This window comes from Notolepis coatsorum (genome assembly GCF_963971535.1).
Source record: "Notolepis coatsorum genome assembly, chromosome: 8".
NCBI lineage: Eukaryota > Metazoa > Chordata > Actinopteri > Aulopiformes > Paralepididae > Notolepis > Notolepis coatsorum.
Genome location: NC_140172.1, coordinates 109,566,469 through 109,587,293, shown reverse-complemented (window position 1 = coordinate 109,587,293; position 20,825 = coordinate 109,566,469). Strand labels below are relative to the sequence as shown.

Here is a 20,825-nt window from a genome sequence, read left to right as displayed (position 1 = left end):
GCCGTCAAGATCGTTGTCTTCAGTCCCACACCGTGCATGCAGCACAACATTCGCTCTTCCCAGAGCTCATAGTCCTCTGCTCTTCCGTTGAACGAGGGCCATTTGCTCTTTCCTTTGGTCGCCATCCCTTTTTGATGGTAGGCGTAGCTTTAGCTCCCGTTAGCTTAGCTTTAGCCACGCGGTGCTCCCGGTGCTAAACTAGCCTATACTTTAGCTAAACTTGCTACCCTTATTATTTCGCCCCTGCGTGATCTGGGCCCATAACCTGTTGACAGATGTTGGCTATGGGGCAACAATAACTTATCATGACGACAAGGTCCTCTCACTTCAGCCTTTAATCTGCGTAGTTTATTATCACATTGGTACACAGTACCAGGAGGTAGGTGGGAAGAGACAGGGAGGGAACAATCCCTTAAATACCCACTTACCTGGCGCCAGCGTCAATAGCTCCGCCTATAGCGCCCTCTTGTGGAAACAGTTAGACAGTTACATGCAATCGTATACATCACATAACTTTAACAGTAAGAATCCTTTATCTTGTATCCAGATGTGCTACAGTAAAGTCCAGTTACCTTTCTTGATTGGCAGATATTATTGCTGGCTTCAAGGACTGTCACTTGTTTCATGCAATGCTAATGTGTAAACTGTTTCCTGTCATGTACTTGAATGTGTTCAAGTTGAATGGTCATCAAACATAGCCTATTTTCTTTTCTTTTTTAAATTAAATTGATCCATTACCTTTTTTTGATTTGTGATCGCACATGGCTCTTGGGTTTGGATTTGGATTTGACTACTGCGCAGATTCTCAAATTTACCAAGTTTTTGCCTGGTATTGAGTCTGACACCAGCGTCAGTATTGGTGTATCAATTAATTTATCATAAGAATATTGAACCCAGTGAAATTATCTGTTATTAGTTCACGTTTCAAGTTTTGTTTTATTTGTCACATACAGTATAAAGTACATTATAGTGAAATGCTTGGTTCTGTATGACGCTCCTTAAATTGCGCTTCATACAGTAAAAAGTTAAAGAATAAAGACCAAACACTATACAAAATATACAATATACAAAACTAAAATGTACAAAATGCAAAATACAAAATACAAAATGAGGTAGAAGAGGTAGTGCACATTTTTTAGAATTTAGGAATAAATAGATAAAATATGGTGTAGCCTAATGTTTAAAAAGTGTTAAAAATGTATGTTAAAGGTGAATGTTGTAAAAAAAAAAAAAAAAAAAAAAAGGGGGTGTGTGCATGTTGATGTTGTGTGCAATGAATGTAGAATGGATGGGTTAGTGTTACAGTTACATAGAGTCCACATTGAGCAGCCTGATGGCCTGGGGATAGAAATAGAAGCTCCATATAGCAACATATTCTTTCACAAGATTATCATTTTGAGAACCGAACATTCAAAATAATGATGTCATGACACAGGAGACCTCTTGTTTCAATGGAAACCACTGCACTGAGCAACTGAGACGTTTTTTTAACTGTCCTGTTTGAACATATTTGTACTTTTAGCTAAAGAGCGCCATGCCTCCCGAGGGGCCGACCACGCCCAACACTGAACGCTTCCATTGAGCTCTGCCAACCGGAAAAAATTGGTTTTCAGTAGTGGACAGAATCCTGAGGGAGAAAAACATTTAAATGCAGTTGATGAGACCAAATAGAGGATAAACATCTCCCACGAGGCAGCGTGGAAGGAATGGTTGAGGATCAGAAGTATGTCGGCTGTCAGAGGAAAGAGAAGAGCTCACTCCTCTCCTGTTGTTTCATCTCACATGCTGATCCTGGATCAGTCCACTCCACTCCTGAGACGGAAAGCAGAGACATCTAGGGTCACTCAGACCTGGAGAGCCAAACACTACAACTCTATTTGGTGATTCCCATCTTCGCACAGCGGATGAGAGAGAGAGAGAGAGAGAGAGAGAGAGAAAGAGAGAGAGAGAGAGAGAGAGAGAGAGAGAGAGAGAGAGAGAGAGAGAGAGAGAGAGAGAGAGAGAGAGAGAGAGAGAGATTTAAAAGCAGAATAGTTGTGCGCGTGTGTGTGCATTTGTATGTTTACTGTATACATTATACTGTGTGTGTGTGTGTGTGTGTGTGTGTGTGTGTGTGTGTGTGTGTGTGTGTGTGTGTGTGTGTGTGTGTGTGTGTGTGTGTGTGTGTGTGTGTGTGTGTGTGTGTGTGTGTGTGTGTGTGTGTGTGTGTGTGTGTGTGTGTGTGTGTGTGTGTGTGTGTGTGTGTGTGTGTGTGTGTGTGTGTGTGTGTAGAACCCTCCAAGAGACCTGATTCAGTCAGTTTGGGACAGTCACACCGCACCTCTGCAGAACACACACACATCTCAACACCTCTTACTCACACACGCCTGTGCAACCATCTCTCTCTCTCTCTCTCTCTCTCTCTCTCTCTCTCTCTCTCTCTCTCTCTCTCTCTCTCTCTCTCTCTCTCTCTCTCTCTCTCTCTCTCTCTCTCTCTCTCTCTCTCTCTCTCTCTCTCTCTCTCTCTCTCTCTCTCTCTCTCTCTCTCTCTCTCTCTCTCTCTCAAACACACGTATCACACATTGGCTATGCTACAGACACACAGTATCTGGGCACGCAACCCCACCAGGCTGATGGTCCCCAAGCCCCCTCAACTTCCCCTCTCACATCCTGTCACTGAGAGGGAGGGGCAGGCCTAATCATGCCCCTGCATCTCTTATCAGAAGAACCCAACCCTACGGACTATTGCCTGATTTGGCCTCATTAACCGTATTATGGCCGTATGAACTGTGTCTAACACCGGTCTCTTATCAGAAGCCCAGGGCCCAGAATAAAAAAAAAAAATCCTTTGACGCTGAAGCAAGTTATATGGAAAGGGAAGGAGCCATCGCCTGCATTGGCCTTTATTAAAACGGGAGTCCCTCAGATACAATCATACTTATGTAACACTTAGCCAAGAAGAATAGGTCCCCTGAATGAGGCAATGTCGGTGCGCGAGCGAACACACTGCCCGACTGTTTATAAGTTCATTGTTCACTTTTGACAGGTGTGAGTGTTTTTTCCTCTGTTGTCTTATTGGAGCTATAATTCACCACAATTAGGCGAACTTTTTTTTTCTAGGCGTGTGATGTCATCACATCCGCCTCTCTCTTTCTCTCTCCTATTTTTCTCTCTCCCTCCGTCTCTATCTCTCTCTTTCTCTTTCTATCTGTTATACTCTCTCTCTGTCTCACTTTCTCTCCTATTTCTATTACTTTCTCTCCTATTTATTTCTCTTTCCATCTCTTATCACACTCTCCTTTATCTCTCTTCATCTCTCCTTTACATCACTCTCTCCCTGTCTTTATCTCTCTTTCTCTTTCTATCACTCTGTTATTCTCTCTATCTTTCTATCTATCACTTTCTCCTATTTTTCTCTCTTTCACACACCCTCCTCTCTTTCTCTCTCTCTCTTTATCTCTCTCTATCTCTCTCTTTATCTCTCTCACTCTCACTCCGTAAAAACAGGATATTGTTTCTCCACATCTAGCCAGCCTTTATTGATCTAATAATGTCCCTTTTCACAAGAGTCAGCTTGTGCAGCAGAATTACAACAGCCCTACACATTATCTACCAGTACAGGGCGCGTGTATGCTTTCTACAACGCAGTTGGGCGATTTGCGATTCTGATTGGCCACTGACGTTTCTGGTCATGTGACATGTGCACCCAATAGCGTGACGAGCTGTGTCTTTGCCCATTTCCGCGTCGAACAGCCTGCAAAGCACCTGGCGTTCTATCGCCATGCTCTAAGACAAACTCTAACCTTAACCAACTTCGAAAGAGCGCCTAAGCTTGTGTTTGTGTGTGTGTCTGTGTCTCTCTGTGTGTGTGTGTGTGTGTGTGTGTGTGTGTGTGTGTGTGTCTGTGTCTCTGTGTGTGTGTGTGTGTGTGTGTGTGTGTGTGTGTGTGTGTGTGTGTGTGTGTGTGTGTGTGTGTGTGTGTGTGTGTGTGTGTGTGTGTGTGTGTGTGTGTGTGTGTGTGTGTGTGTGTGTGTGTGTGTGTGTGTGTGTGTCTGTGTGTATGTGTGTGTGTCTCTGTGTGTGTGTCTCTGTGTGTGTCTCTGTGTGTGTGTGTGTGTGTGTGTGTGCGTGCGTGCGTGCGTGCGTGCGTGTGTGTGTGCGTGCGTGCGTGCGTGCGTGCGTGCGTGCGTGCGTGCGTGCGAATGCTGAATGCATACAGTCACGCATTCTCGCAAACATGTGCATTTATTATCACAAGTACTACCTACGAGTCTCTTAATTTTATTTAATAAAAAAAAAATGGAGAGTGGCTAAGCTGAAAGGTGTGTTTGGTGTGTGTTAGTTTTATCCTTCCATCTGTCCCTGGAGGTGCAGCTGTAATGTGTGTGTGTGTGTGTGGGGGGGGGGGTCGGAGAGGGGTGGAGGCAGATAGATGGAAGCTGAACACAGGAGATAGGATGAAAGGGGGTGCGCGGAGACTCCATAGAAACCAACACTGTGTCACTCACAGTGCCACCGGCGGGCCAGTTAAGAGTAATTAGGGTGATCCATTCCAAAGACTCACCCTATAATTAAACACCCCTCTGTGACGGGAGAGCTGCTGCATCTGTTTTTTATCCACTTGTTTCTTTTTAATTAATTATTTCATTCATTTATTTATTATCCCGCAATGCAAATGTAATTAAAGTTTAATCTAAAGGACTATTTCAACAGAAATATTTGCTCTCTTGAACGGGGCAGAGCGTGAAATAATGATAATTGAATTGCATGGTTGTGTGCGTGTGTTTCTTCTTTGTCGTTTGCAGAGATTGAGGCCAAGGATGCTTGCGATTGGCTAAGAGCGGCCGGTTTCCCTCAGTACGTGCAGTTATTCAAAGGTAAACATTGGGAGCGTTAGTCCTGTGCAATCTAGCATGTAGAATGTACGCCGCCGTGATGCAGTCTTATGTGTTTGTTGAACAACAAGTCCACCAAGTTTTCTGGCTATACGTTTTAACCCTTCAAGCTCCCCTGAACCCTGAACTGGGTACCAAATGATACAACCTTTTGGAAAGGTTTCAGAAGCCATCCAATATGCCATGCTAGCTAACAGAGAAATGCAGATAACGAACACCTTAAAACATGTAAATCTGTAATGATGATGTAATGGTATTCGAATAACATTATAGCCTCTCAGATATGACTATATTGCCCATTGCAGACATGCTATAGTGCAGTATATATCATATATTATGTTGCACAGGTGAAGCAATAGAATCAGTAAAGAATACACACATGACGATTAAAGAGATGAAGATTAAAGAAAATGTTCTCCTTTGAATCGACATGTGAGGGGAGATTTAACGGGAAAGTAAGTTACTTAATTGTGGAACGCTAGCTTTGACTTAATTATCTTGTCTGCCTTTCAGATTGCAGGTTCCCCGTTGACACAGAATGCGCCAGGAGGGATCATGACTTCCTGGATAAGGATGCACTTGATTCATTCTGCAGGTAGTAGCCTACTGTCCTGGGATCAAATCCCTTGTAACCCTACCATCCTGGGATCAGATCCCTCTGGAACCACATATAACTCTACCGTCCTGGGATCAGATCCCTCTGGAACCACACATAACCCTACCGTCCTGGGATCAGATCCCTCTGGAACCACACATAACCCTACCGTCCTGGGATCAGATCCCTCTAGAACCACACATAACCCTACCGTCCTGGGATCAGATCCCTCTGGAACCACACATAACCCTACCGTCCTGGGATCAGATCCCTCTGGAACCACACATAACCCTACCGTCCTGGGATCAGATCCCTCTGGAACCACACATAACCCTACCGTCCTGGGATCAGATCCCTCTGGAACCACACATAACCCTACCGTCCTGGGATCAGATCCCTCTGGAACCACACATAACCCTACCGTCCTGGGATCAGATCCCTCTGGAACCACACATAACCCTACCGTCCTGGGATCAGATCCCTCTAGAACCACACATAACCCTACCGTCCTGGGATCAGATCCCTCCGGAACCACACATAACCCTACCGTCCTGGGATCAGATCCCGGAACCACACATAACTCTACCGTCCTGGGATCAGATCCCTCTGGAACCACATATAACCCTACCGTCCTGGGATCAGATCCCTCTGGAACCACACATAACCCTACCGTCCTGGGATCAGATCCCTCTGGAACCACACATAACCCTACCGTCCTGGGATCAGATCCCTCTGGAACCACACATAACCCTACCGTCCTGGGATCAGATCCCTCTGGAACCACACATAACCCTACCGTCCTGGGATCAGATCCCTCTGGAACCATCTCTCCTGTGTCTCTGTTACTCTGTCAGCCTTTCTATTGTCTCAAGAATGAAAAAATATCCTCACTGCACTCCGCTCCCTCCCTGCCTGCCTAACCATTATGGCTGCCTACGCAGCTGCAGATGAAGCGCATGTGTGTGTGTGTGTGTGTGTGTGTGTGTGTGTGTGTGTGTGTGTGTGTGTGTGTGTGTGTGTGTGTGTGTGTGTGTGTGTGTGTGTGTGTGTGTGTGTGTGTGTGTGTGTGTGTGTGTGTGTGTGTGTGTGTGTGTGTGTGTGTGTGTGTGTGTGTGTGTGTGTGTGTGTGTGTCTGCGTACATGCATGCATGCGTGCGTTTATGTGTGGATCTATAGAGGTCTATGTACATGTGTGTGTCTGTATCTGTGTAATAAATACCAGCTGGCACAGCATGCAGAGTGTACACAACAGAAGATAGCTTTGTTTACTATTGTATTGCTGTCTCACTGCTGTCTCTCTGTCTTCTTTTTACTGCCAGGAGATTAAGCACTTTAAACAAATGTGTGGAAATGAGGCTGGAGCTTGGGAGATCAAAGCACAGGGTGAGTAAAGAGAGAGAGATAGTGTGAGAAAGAGTAAGAGATAGTGTGAGAAAGAGAGAGTGAGAGAGAGAGAGAGAGAGAGAGAGAGAGAGAGAGAGAGAGAGAGAGAGAGAGAGAGAGAGAGAGAGAGAGAGAGAGAGAGAGAGAGAGAGAGAGATCTCCTCGTTAAGAAGTCCCCGATTTCCACTGATATCATATGATACCCCTCCCCCCATCCCCGACTTCACTGGTGCCCCAGTTGCTTGCACTGTCTGAGAGAGAGAGAGAGTAAGAGACAGAGGATAAGAAGAAGAAGAGAGAGTGTGTGTGTGTGTGTGTGTGTGTGTGTGTGTGTGTGTGTGTGTGTGTGTGTGTGTGTGTGTGTGTGTGTGTGTGTGTGTGTGTGTGTGTGTGTGTGTGTGTGTGTGTGTGTGTGTGTGCGCGTGTGTGTGTGTGTGTGTGTGTGTGTGTGTGTGCATGTTCATCTTCATGCGCTCAGGTTGTGTGTATCTAGATGGCCTATGTTTTATCTTCCTCTAAAGAAAAATGAAAAAAATTAAGAAAAAAAGTGAGGGGAAATGCCATCTTCCGTGCGTCACATGAAAGTGTAGTTAGGGACTACAGTGGAAAGACCAAACGACACATCCCTTTTTAAGCATGTGTCCTTACATGTGTGCATTTTGTTCAATCTTGAATGGTGAGTGACAAGACACACCACCCTCTGAACTAGTGTTCAAGATCCAAATGAGGTGGGGGCGGCTGGGTGGCGCAGTGGACATTGCGCTCGTCACCAACACAAGAGACACCGGGTTCGAATCCGGCTGTCGGCGCTGCATCCGGCTTGGGCCGGCCGTCATACTAACTCAATTGGCAGAGTTAGCGGGTGGGAAGTCGAAGGGTGGTAGTCTGGTCGTTGTAAACAGCGACTCCTACAGGTCGGTTGGGGCGCCTGCACAGCAAAGTCAGGAAAATGGCGGGGGCAGTGTGAGCCTCCTACAGGTTACTCCTCGCCAAATGAGAGTCCGCGCTGGCAGGTGAAAAGATGTGACAGGCTGCCTCCACATGTATCGGAGGGGACATGTGATGCAAGGCTTCTATCCTCCCTACAACCGGCCATTGGGGGGCGTATGCGAGCAACAATCAGGACAGGGGAGGGAGAATTGGCACGAGAGGTACAATTGGGATGGGGAGAAAAATCACAGAAAAAGGAGGAGAAAAAGTTGATCCAAATGAGGCCACACAGCAGGTGTGTCACTGGTTGGTAATTTACTCAGTTCAGGGCCTGTATTTGCCAAAGCTTCTCAAGAGTAAGTATGCTGATTTGATGTCAGTGACCAGGACAACATGTTTTCATGACCTTACTCAAACTTACTGACTGAAGCTGATTCTAGATCAGTACTCCCTCTGCGAGAGGCTTTGTGAATATGGACCCATGCATGAAAGGCATTAAGAGCCCCCTTGCTCTAAACAAATCTCCACGTTACCCCCCCCCCCCCTCAGGGAGACGACTGTGATGATGATGATCCCTGTGCCATCAGCGACAAATGGACCTATGACAGGCGGGCTCGGTGCTGGCGACGCCTCCACGAAACGCTGGAGTTCCTGCCCTCCACCGACGGTCCCAACGACCGGCACGATGCCTGCTCCATCCAGAGCACCAGCAGCACTGAGAGCGAAGGCCAGGGCAGAGGCCTCAAGAGCCATGGAGACCCACACGTCCCCACGACAACCACCACCATCAGCACCACGGACGAGCAGGAGACCAGCCGGAGCTCGTCCCGCTGTTCCTCCACCAACAAGACCCCATCCTTGGACACCTCGTTCAGCGGGCCCCCCTCTCCCTGTGGCGGGACGAGAGAGTCGTCCACCCTCAGCTTGGAGGCCGAGCACTGCTCAGGGAAGCCTCCCAGGAAGAAAGGCCCCAGCCTGTTGAGGAAGATGGAGAAGCTGAGACTGAGGGGGACGTCCGGCGGCCAGCGCTCCCCCAGCCACGGCAGCGGTAGCCGGGCCCGGTTGGTCATCAGTGGGCCTGTATTTCTGGAGGGTCCCATGGAGGAGGAGAGGCTGAGGAGGTTGCATTGCCCGGCAAGGTTAGAATGGTTTTGTGACGTCCGTTCAGTTTTTATTTTGACTTTTATTTCAGTTGGACCAAATATGCTCATAATGATCTTTTTGATCGATTTCAGTTGACTTTTTGTTAATTTTCAGAGATTATAGTTTCAAATAAGTCGCACATTCAGATTTTACATTTGTTTTAAGTACCAAAGTGTTGTTCATGTCTAGTTTTATTCTTGAATTTAGTAGTACTTAGCTTATTAAATGAAATTACATTTGATATAATTGAATCGAACTCAATTACGTGTAATCAAATTAAACTTAATAACATTGTAGCATTGTTTTTACGCTTACTCACACAACTTGACCCTTGACCCCCCTGGATCTATCCAGTCTGCAGGCTGGACCAGGCAGCCAGGCCTCCTCCTCCTCCCCGTCCTCGCCCCACACCGGCAGCAGCAGCAGCAGCAGCCCCTCGGAGAGCAGCAGCACCGTCAGCACGCCCAGCCCGGTGACGCGGGTGAGGAGCAACTATAAACGGGCCGGCGTCGGTGGTGGAGGAGTGACTCAGAACAACCAGAACCAAGAATTACTGCTCCACAGAGGCACAGAGGTTAGTCTCATGATGGCCTTTGTAAAACAATTGGGAGTTGAGCGCATTAGTCCTGGGTTGGCATGCACCGAGACGTGAACGGATAGAAAGGAGTATTAGGGGCTTCTCCCTTGGTGCGCTGTAACTAAGATGGCTGCCAAGAATTTTGATCATTCCTCTTTTCTTTCATTCTAATTTGTATTCTCCTCTACCTTCCAGGGGCATAGCAAGAAGTTATAGGCCCCCTGTGTATAATATTTACCATTATTTACTTGTTTTCACCTACAATTTACACACTTTCCGGTCCAGTGCTCCAGAGTCCACACTGTGCATGCAATGAAAATATGTTCTTTTACAGAAAATGAGCCAAGGCCAATAAGTCGCAGGTAAACAAAAGCTATTATATATATTTTTTTGATCTACTTTTTCTCCCATTTTTCAATTTTTCTCCCATCCCAATTTCGTATCGTCCAATTCGACCCTCCCCTGTCTCAAACGCTGTTAGGCCATGCCTCCCACAAGCTGGCTGCAATGTGGACTAAGCCTTGCATCACGTGTCCCCTCCGGTACTCGAGGAAGCAGCAGTCGCATCTTTTCACCTGCACAGCGCGACCTCTCAGCGTCGGGGGTCTGCATTTTTGGAGGGCACGCCGCCCCCGTCGCTTCCTGATTCTGCTGCGCAGGCGCACCAACCGACCTGTAGGAGTCGCTGTCCACAACGTCCGATCCCCACCCATCAGCTTCCCACCCCCTAATACTGCCAAATTGTATTAGTATGAACGACCAGCCAAGCTGATAGCAATGCGGAGAGCTGGGCTCGAACCCAGCGTCTCCTGCATTGGTGGTGAGCGCCTTGCCCACTGCACCACCTAGCCGCCCGTAAATTATATTTGAGTAAACATTGAAAACAGGTCCCACAGATAATGATTTCAGTTTTACTATGGTACCAACCATTGTGTAAAATATGTACGGTACAACCATGGTAAAAGTTGTGTATTTCCATAGTACCACTTGATACTTGCACTTGCATAATAACACCATGGTAACAAGGGTAATATCATGGTATCTCCAATCCATCATATAAAACATTGAGAGTTTAAAATAAACCATACTATGGCTTGAAAAATGTAGATCACATCATAACATCCATCCATTTATCTACAGTATCTGTCTTGTCTGTCCGCCCCCTCCATTCTGTTCGGTCATTTCATTCAATCTGTTCTGTCATTTAGGACTTCAGAAACCAGATCAACAACAACAGCCACGACAGCCTAGTGTTCCAGATACCCCACGGACACAAGCCAGGGACGTTCCCCACCACCCTTACCCACAAAGACACCATGCTCTCCCCCATCATTGACAACACGTCTGTCAACTGGAGGACTGGCAGTTTCCACGGTTACCGGCGCCGATGCAGCCGTCGCGGTGTGTCGCCGCTGGTGTCCAAAGACCAAGAAGACGCCCCGCCCTCCTCGGACGCTAGTGTCCCCGGCCCCCTGGCTTTGATGGACCCCCGGGCCAGTATCTACGATAACGTCCCTCCTATCCAGCAGCTCCTAGGAAACAGCAGAGGGACTGGGAGTGACGCGGAGCAGGAGGTGGAGAAGACGGAGGTGGGTCACTGTTTGGGTTCAAACTGGATTTCGGAGGGGGGGGGGGGGCTTTCTGTGTGGAGATTGCATTTTCTCACCGTGTTTGCGTGGGTTTTCTACGGATACTCTGGTTTCTTCCTACACCATAAAAGACATGCATGCCAGGTACATACTTCTGCCACTGACAGTAGAACTGGAGTTGTGTCCAGACTATGGATGCCTACTGCTTATGAATAGTTAGGATGGGTTAAATGCAGAGGACAAACAAATAACGAGATTCTAAGACGAGATTGAGTCCTTCAGACGAAGAAGAGCCATATAAGTCAAGTTAAGTTTTCCGATAATAATAATGTTTTCAAACCTAGCTGTCTAAAGATGGTAAGTGGGAGTATTTGTGCACATTCACAGATGAAGACAGTCAAGGTTGAGTCGCTGGGGGTGATCATTCACATTCACACTCCTAATTATTTGGTTTGACATAACCACTGCAATCAAATATCAAGATTCGAACGAAAGGTATTGGAGATAATTGAAAGTTTGGCCTGATGGTGGCTCTAGAGGAAAGGCCATGGGGTCACAAAAATCAAAAGGGTTCATCCTCTAGGCCTCTAGGGAGCATGAATGTGCACCACAAATTTTAAAGGATTGTAATGAAAGCCGTTTGAGTTCAATCACTTTCATGTGAAAAGTATGCAGCGGCGTTGCATGGCCGGGATAAATCCATAATATCCCAGACAATAAGGTGGTGTATAGCAATGCAGTTTTAGTGTATGGAGTTTGTTTGTTTATTCAAAACTCGAACTAACTTTGTTTATATACTACTCTGTTTACTACTATGCACTCCAAGTGAAGTACTCATGTTTGGCACTGTTGGATAAACCCCACTTACCCTTGACCACCAGAGGTGTACCTCTTCCTGGTTTTGTTGTTACACAATTTGTAAGTCGTAAATGTAAATGTCTACCAGGTGGGTCAGCTGATCAGCGAGGCTGACATGTTCTCCGCCCTGGACAGCGTGATGGAGAGGATCAGTGACCTCCAGCAGATGGTCTCCTCCTGGGCCCAAGACCTGTCGGAGGACGACTGTCAAAGAGAAACCTCCTCCTCATCCTCCTCCTCCTCCTCTTCCTCCTCCTCCTCCTCCTCTTCCTCTGGGGAATCCCCTGCCCAGGCGTCCTCTTCCCCCTCTCCATACCACTCCTCTCCCAACTATATCCACCTGGAGATTCAGGAACCACGGGGAGGAGAGGAGGCTACGGGGAGCTGTGAAAAGGACCAGGAGGAAGCGAAGGCCAGGTTGTCACAGCAAGGAAGCAGGTGAGAGAGCAGCTTGATCAAAGGGACCCCTAGTCATGTTACCTCACATACCAATGATACTGTTGAGTCCTTTCTCAGCACAATCCATGCTGTTCTTCATACCGGATATCCGTCTCTCTGGCTAGCTACACAACTGATGTAAAGTAATGGGGCCACTCTTCGGTACAAGCCTTGGAAAAAAAGCACTGAAATCGACTCCACTGTGCACCCGGTGCAGTTTCCTTTCCAGTACAGGTGTGTGTAAATGCTTTTTTTTTTTTACAGTGACCCCATTAACCTACATCAGTTCTGTGGCTTGCTAAGGAGGAGATGGGTCTCCAGTAAGAAGCACAGCCTGGTTTGTGCAGAGGAATGACTGACTACCCATCAACAACATAACTAAGAAATGGGGAAAGTTCTAGCCCGTTCACTTTATTCATTACTACAGTATGGTGACTTCAATGCGGAAATCCTACAAGACAGTATTGCTCTGAGCGGAGCAACAATTCTGAAAACACTGATTGAAGGCTGCTCAGCTGAAACCCTTTGAGTCTTTTGACTGTGTTTTTTTTGTTCTTTCAATCTGTGCCCGTCCCCCGAACTGTTCAATCGGCTGTCATTGATGAGCATTCTAAATGCAATTCTTAAAAAGATTCAATTTTAAAAACAATCTTAAATTGTATTTAACACTGTATTTTGTATTTAGTTTTGTTTTGTTTTTTTGTTTTCTGTTTCTTTGCTTGCATGTGATTTTAGCCATCTTAATTGTTAGTTTAATTGTGTATTGTATGTTGAGTACTGACTTTTAATAATTCTGTTTTGCAATAATTGTTTTTGTATGTTTTTTTGTGTGGCCCCCAGGAAGACTAGCTGGTTGCCATGGCACCAGCTAATGGGGATCCGTAATAAAATCAAATTAAAAATCAAATCATTCACACACAAACCGCTGCTAGACACACACAGGCACAGAAGGGAATGGATAACACAGAAGTAGTTGTCACAGCAACCAAACTATAACAACCAACCAAGGTCATAACAAGAGAAATACGGACTAATTAATAGTTTGATTCCCTGGGACCATTTGGTCTAAAAGTGTAGGCGTTTTGTATCAAATCATTCACCAAGTGGTTTATTTAGCCTCTTCTTAATAGTGTATGTTTTATAGCTGTTCATTGTTGCCTGGCTGTTTCCAGAAATAATGCACTAAAAAGTTATGATGCCTCTCCTTTATCGCATAATGTGACACTAATAGGGGAATTGCTTGACTCTCGCTTTCCCTCTCTCCTCTGTGTGTGTGTATTTGTGTATATTTGATTTGTTTTGATTTGATTAAGGATCCCCATTAGCTGGTGCCATAGCAACCAGCTAGTCTTCCTGGGGTCCACACAAAAAAACATACAAAAACAATTATTGTTGCAAAACTAAATTATTAAAAGTAGTACTCAACACACAATGCATAATGAAGCTAACAAATAAGATAGCTAAAATGACATGCGAGCAAAGAAACAGAAAACTAAAAAACTAAACAAAAATACTTTACAGTGTTAAATACAATATAAGATTATTTTAAAAAGTTAATTTACTGTAAATGCAGCAGAGGTTTTGAGGCAGATTATTCCAAAGAGTCAATTATCTACGAATAAAAGATCTCCTTAAAGCGTTGGTATTTGGACCTGGTAATTCAAGCTGCCCATTACATTACATACATTTACATTTAGTCATTTAGCTGATGCTTTTATCCAAAGCGACTTACAAGTTCTGTACGACAAGTCATCAGGAAGGGCACAACTCTATCAGTTGAGTAACAATGTGTTCAAAGTGTTGAGTGCTACAGTGTAGGTTAGTTTGTTCCATTACTGGAACCTCTAGTGTAATGATCATGCACAGTATTACTATAAACAATCTGTTTATGTATAAAAACAGGAGTTTTATTGCTCATGACCAACTTTGTTGTATATGCCTACTGTATGTGTGTCTGCCAGGGTTACCAGGTGTCCTTGTTGTTTTCAATGAGAGCAAGTGTCCCTCTCTGGGAAAACGAGCTGACCCAGGACTCTATGAAAGGAGTGGAGTGAGACATAAAATGATATAGTATAAGTAAAAGTAGAGGAGGCTTCTTTGATTGGAGGAACAACTTTGCCCTGTTTTGGGTCTTAAAAACATATTGATATTTTAAACTCTGAATCTTAAAAGTTTGTTATAGTTTGGGTGCATATTGATGATGTTTGACGACGTACAGACAAAGAGTCTGAAAATACTTGTATTTTCACCTCCTATTGATTTTCCCAGCTCATTTTCCTCTTCCATTAGTGCTAACATGCAAACATTAGAGCTATGTCGGCTACCAAATGTTACAGCTAACGTCAGTAATATTAATGCTCATCCAAGATGAAGATACATTTGGCAGCTGACATTAGCTCAAATCTTTGGTATCTAATGTTGGTGCTAATGCTAACTAATGGCAAAATAGGATGGGTTAAATGCTTTGCATTGTGGGGTATAGATTAGGGGGAATGAGTGACAACATTAATGGGGGCAGCTATAGATTAGATTGAAATGCATTGTCATTATACAGCACAAGTATTACAGTACGAAAATAAGTTTGGCATCCAACCAGAGTGCAAATGTAACAGTAAAGTGCAATAGTAATATACAATGTACAGGTGATTAAACTGAGTATGAAATATATAAATGAGTACTACGTGGTGTAGTGCTAATCAGATGTATATGTACAGAGTTGTAATATTAATATGTACAGGGATACAGGTATAAAGACAGTATGGTAGTCATACTGGCCAGCAGTGTAACTAGTAAGAGTAGGTAAGGGATATGTACAGATATAGATATAGTATCTACAGATATGTAAAAGTATTATGTGCAGGTATGTACAGACAGATGTGGATATATATATATATACAAGGTAAGAATATATACGTATATATAAATACATACGATATATACAGCATTATTGTACATGCTATCATACATTAGCTACATTGCATTAGGTATGCAGGTGTATAAGTAGGTCTATAGAAGGATTATATGCAGGTATATTCAGACAGATATGGACATATATATATATATATATATATGCTGTATACTTAAAACAGTCCCCCATCGAACATGGACTGACCAGGTATCTCCCCATGTGTGCAGTAACAGAGCGAGCCAGCAGTTGCGGTGGTGTAGCCAGCAGAGCCTGCCCCGCGGGCCTCCCTGCCCTGGGCTGGAGAGCCAGTCTGTCTCCAACATTCACCTGCTACAGAAGCTCTCCCTCCTCAAGCTCACTGCACTTATGGACAAGTATTCCCCATCCAGCAAGCAGGGATGGAACTGGTAAGGAGGAATAGATTCAAGATTCAAGAGTTTATTCATCACATACATACCAGAGCATACAGTGAAATGTGGTTGTGCAATAAAACAATAGTAATAGTAGTAATAATAATAAGATTAGAATAGACATGATAAATAGACATGTTAATAAATCACTTAAAGGCACTGGATCCTATGTACACTCCTATACAATGTGCAGTTTTACTTCCATGTCCCTATGCTATACTTGCTGTTACTAACTATACTATGCAACAATCACAACAAGTTATTTTCTTAAAGTGTCCCTTTTCCCTTCCTTTAAAGTGACCTTTTCTTGTGTGTTTAATGTGACCTATGGTGCGTTTGTGTGGGAGCAAGTGTAGAATGTTGTGTTGTGTGTGTATGTGTGTGTTCATGTGTGCTTGTGTGTGGAGAGATCAGTGTCCATTGTTCTGATGGCCTGAGGGAAGAAGCTGAGCCTTAGTCTCTCTGTTATTGCTGCGTATATGGAGGTGCTTGCCTGACCGCAGCAGCTTGAACAGGCTGTTGTTGGGGTGGTGAGGGTCTTTCATTATTCTGAACGCTCTGGATTTGCACCACCTGTTGTATAAGTCCTGCAGGGGTGGTAGTGCAATACCCGTAGTACGCTCTGCTGAGCGCACCACTCTCTGTAGGGCCTTCCTGTCCTGGGCCGTGCTGTTTCCAAACCAGGCAGTGATGTTCCCAGTCAGAATGCTCTCTACAGCCCCGGAATAGAAGGAGTGGAGTATCTTCCCCGATACTCTGAACTTCCTTAACTGTCTCAGGTGGTAGAGGCACTGTTTTGCCTTTTTTACCACAGTGTCTATGTGAGTTGTCCATGTCAGGTCCTCTGTGATGTGGACTCCCAGGTACATAAAGCTGCTCACCCTGTCTACGATATCCCCATTTATCCACAGTGGCTTGTGTGTCCCCTGCTGTATTTTCCTAAAATCCACGATCAGCTCTTTGGTTTTACCAATGTTCAGGAGTAGGCTGTTATCCCGGCACCACCGTGCCAGTACATCAACCTCCTCCCGGTAGGCCTTCTCGTCATTGTTAGAGATCAGCCCAACCACCACTGTGTGGTCCGCAAACTTCACTATGGAGTTGGAGCTGAACCTGGCCACACAGTCATGTGTGTACAGTGAATACAGCAGGTGACTAAGGACACAGCCCTGGGTGGTACCCAGGGGGTACTTAATTTTGTACTTTAGGTTGTACTTTAGTTTGTATATTGTATATTGTATATGTTGTATAGTATTATTTTTACTTTGTTTTACTGTATGGAGCACATTCTCAGGGGGCTCATACAGAACCAAGCATTTCACTATAATGTACATGTACTTTATATGTGACAAATACAACAAAACTTGAACTTGAACTTGAAGAAGTTGTACCCCTCATCCATCATTCGACCTGGTACACATCACAGCCACGGCAGAGAAGGTTTTGTTCTCATTTCAACATATAATCAGATTATTACAAGGCTTTGTTAAATACTCAAATCTGAGTTTTTGAGTCAACGCATCGGGAGCGAAGGACAGAGAGAGGGAGGGAGAGAGAGAAAGAGAAGTGGGGAGAGACAGAAAGAGTGAGTCGGATAGTGAGAGCCTAAAGCCTAATTAGAAGTCCATTTGTTATTTATCATTCAGGGTGCATTCTTGCTTTTCCTCCTCAAAAGCCAAACAACTGACTCCTTCAAGAGCAATAAACTCCTGTTCAAAAGAGGAAGAAAGAAACAGACAGCCCGCCCCTTGTGCCCCAAACAGCATGACAAAGGCTTACCTTGAGCATGGATTTCAGGGGAAATCATGCCTGATGCCTGAGGAAGGAGGTCGGGCCGGGGCTTGCTGTCTGGTTGGTTTTGACTAGATTGGTAACTGCTCTGACTGTGCAGGACTCTCTCTCTCTCTCTCTCTCTCTCTCTCTCTCTCTCTCTCTCTCTCTCTCTCTCTCTCTCTCTCTCTCTCTCTCTCTCTCTCTCTCTCTCTCTCTCTCTCTCTCTCTCTCTCTCTCTTCTCGCTCTCTCTCACCCTCTCTCTCTCTCTCTCTCTCTCTCTCTCTGGAGTGTCAATGACGTACAAGGAGATCATGAATATGCAAATCATTCTAATGTCTTAGCTGTGATTGGTCAGAGCGTTGGTACAGGGTTATACAGTATGCTGTTTGTAAACTGTAATTCTAAATGTCTATAGAACTTTCTAGAATCATTCCATTGCTAGGGAAATACTGTGGGCCCCAGTGCAGCCTATGTCCTGTCAGCGACTGTATTAGCAAAGACTACGACAGGAAATTAACATATAGGCCAAAACAGATTGTTTAAGAAAAGATCTAATCTCATTATGTGTGTCCGTGCAAGGCGCTTCTTGCTGCGGATGCGCGTTAAATGGTCTGCACGTTATGAGGCAACGCCTGTCGATCAATGCTATCCAGGGCAGCATTGAAAACCACTGAATCAATGGGCACCGTCCTGTGTTTGTTGGTTATTGCAGCCACGTATAGGACACAGGGTGAAATTGAGCTAGTCTAAAAACAACTGGAGCCGACTCTCCGTCAGCTCCCACGTGGAAGTAGTGAACTCTATTCCTCCCCAGCTTCTACCGCCCAAACAAGGTTTCACTGAATTTTAATTTCTATTTACTCAGAGGACACAGTTAGAGCACGCATTGGCCATCTGCCAGGAGAACGAAATAGGCAGAGATCCAATCATGTGTGTGTGTGTCTGTGTGTGTTGTTCTATCTCTGCTGTAATAGGTAGCCACACCGTGCGCGGGAGAGGATGCTTTTTGTATCTGTAGGTGTTCAGAAAGCACATGTTGAACATCTTGTGATATTTTATTTTAATCCAATGCGTAAATGTGATTTGAACTGAACTTTGTGTGTGTGTGTGTGTGTGCGTGCGCGTGTGTGTGCGTGTGTGTGTGTGTGTGTGCGTGTGTGTGTGTGTGTGTGTGTGTGTGTGTGTGTGTGTGCGTGTGTGTGTGTGTGTGTGTGTGTGCGTGTGTGCAGGGGCGGACCTTCCTACAGGCGATATAGGCGGTCGCCTAGAGCGCCACCCAGAGGGCCTAGGGCGCCAAATGTGCTAGGTCCGCCCCTGTGTGTGTGTGTGTGTGTGTGTGTGTGTGTGTGTGTGTGTGTGTGTGTGCGTGTGTGTGCGCGTGTGTGTGCGTGCGTGCGTGTGTGTGTGTGTGTGCGTGTAGGTCCATGGCTGGCTGTGTGTGTGGTAGGCATGTGTGTCTCTGCGGTTGTGTGTGTATTTGTTTGTGGCTGTGTGTGTGTTTTTGTGTCAAACTCTGGACCACATTTGGTAAGATTTAGTCCCAGGGACCCCCATCTGAGAAGATATTTTGTTTTTAGAAATGATTAAGTTCAGAATTCCATGACTGTACTGTACTGTAGTTTAGTGAGTGACCGTCTATACTGTAGTTTAGTGAGTGACTGTCTATACTGTAGTTTAGTGAGTGACTGTCTAAATCAAATCAAATCAAATTTATTTGTAAGGCCCGACAACACACGTTAATGTCCCATGGGCCGGACACGTCTTCTTTAAACAACTCAAGAAGAAACATCACATTATCAAGAACAAAACAAAGACACCATGAAGTCCAAATTTTTTAAAATAAATGCAACACTCCCAGACATACCCCACGTGAAGGTGAGGAAAAACTCACTAAAACCTAGCAATAGGAGAAAAATGCACCACAGGCAGTGTGGAGGAGAGAAACCTAGAAGGGCCGTTCAAGCGGGGGATCTCCCTTCTTAGATGTCGGTGATAGTAGTGTTGCTATAAAACAGGCTAAACAGTTGGTAAGCATGCACTCATATGCGTAATGAAACACAGATAAGTGCATGCAATAGCAACTGAACATTTTGAAAGATAAAAAATACAGCTGATGGCGGATTTATTTGAGGCAAGGGGGCGGCGCAGAGAGGGTTGCATCCTCCCAGTCATCATCACGGGACGTGCAACACTCCGGTCATCACTATGAGACAGCCAGAGACAGGGAGACAGGCGTTAGACAGTTTGCGTGATTGTGATGGGCGGACATCGCAATAGATACAAGTGGTAAGCATATATGTGAATAAAATAGATATATGTAGTAAGCATATTATGTGAATAGAATAGAAGTACTTAACCCAGCAATGAACTCTAAACCACGTTGACAGACCACGGACAGAAGACGGTAAGAAGCTGATCCATGGCCTCGTGGTGCACGTAGAACAGTCACTGCAATCTTGGCCAAGACCCCAAGACATCCACCACCTTGGTCAACACTATGAGACGACCACTCAGAGAGATGATGGGGGGGGGGGGTAAGAGTTCCCATGTTTGTAGTGGGCGGAGATGAAGCAATAAATACATGTAGTGAGCATATGCATACATGGTGACAGTAGAATCACAGTATATAAGAAAATTGTGAAATTGAGTAATATAACTACTGCAAGCGTATGTATAGGATGAGATACAAGACAATAGCTCAGGGCCGTATGGCCCGGGGGGGGCAGGAGAAACCACTCAGAATTGGTCTATACTGTAGTTTAGTGAGTGACTGTCTATACTGTAGTTTAGTGAGTGGAACCCCTGATCAGAGTAGTCATTGTTGTACATTTTCTCATTGGGCTGACGTCTAGGTAATGAAATAATAGTGAAATCAAATTGTTCCCAATTTTTCTGGGGAACCCCCTCAAGGATCCCCTGTGGGAATCCCCTGGAACCCCCTCGAGGACCCCTCATTGAGAGGAATGTTAAGTCAAATAATGGTGGTCTCAAATAATGGTGGTCAGGCTGCTTCCTGTTTATGTGACCTGAAACATGGTCGCCAAGGAAACACTGGAGTGATTGGAACCCAATCTCTCTCTCTCTCTCTCTCTCTCTCTCTCTCTCTCTCTCTCTCTCTCTCTCTCTCTCTCTCTCTCTCTCTCTCTCTCTCTCTCTCTCTCTCTCTCTCGCATCTTTCACGTTAAACTATGGCATTGTTTCTAAGGTAACTATTTCCTTTTCTTTCTCCCTTTTCATTTGTTTCTTTGTTTCTTTATCAAGTTAAATTTATTTTAAAATACTATGGAAATCTTGTTAAATTTTCTTTTTCATCATCATCATCATCATCATTTCGGCTATAGTTTCA

The 20,825-nt window shown here is 45.0% G+C and overlaps 1 protein-coding gene across 1 annotated transcript in view; it reads left to right on the top strand.

The window, feature by feature from the left end:
* The window catches only part of LOC311233534 (rho GTPase-activating protein 7), a gene marked incomplete at its 3' end in the record, with an annotated part of 251,215 nt that overhangs the window by 222,188 nt on the left and 8,202 nt on the right, over positions 1 to 20,825 (top strand). The window contains exons 2-9 of the mRNA XM_084320500.1: positions 4,785 to 4,856; positions 5,388 to 5,469; positions 6,789 to 6,852; positions 8,332 to 8,921; positions 9,280 to 9,499; positions 10,711 to 11,091; positions 12,038 to 12,387; positions 15,523 to 15,702. Coding sequence (XP_084176626.1) covers positions 4,785 to 4,856; positions 5,388 to 5,469; positions 6,789 to 6,852; positions 8,332 to 8,921; positions 9,280 to 9,499; positions 10,711 to 11,091; positions 12,038 to 12,387; positions 15,523 to 15,702 — 1,939 coding nt within the window. The remainder of the gene's footprint in view (positions 1 to 4,784; positions 4,857 to 5,387; positions 5,470 to 6,788; positions 6,853 to 8,331; positions 8,922 to 9,279; positions 9,500 to 10,710; positions 11,092 to 12,037; positions 12,388 to 15,522; positions 15,703 to 20,825) is intronic.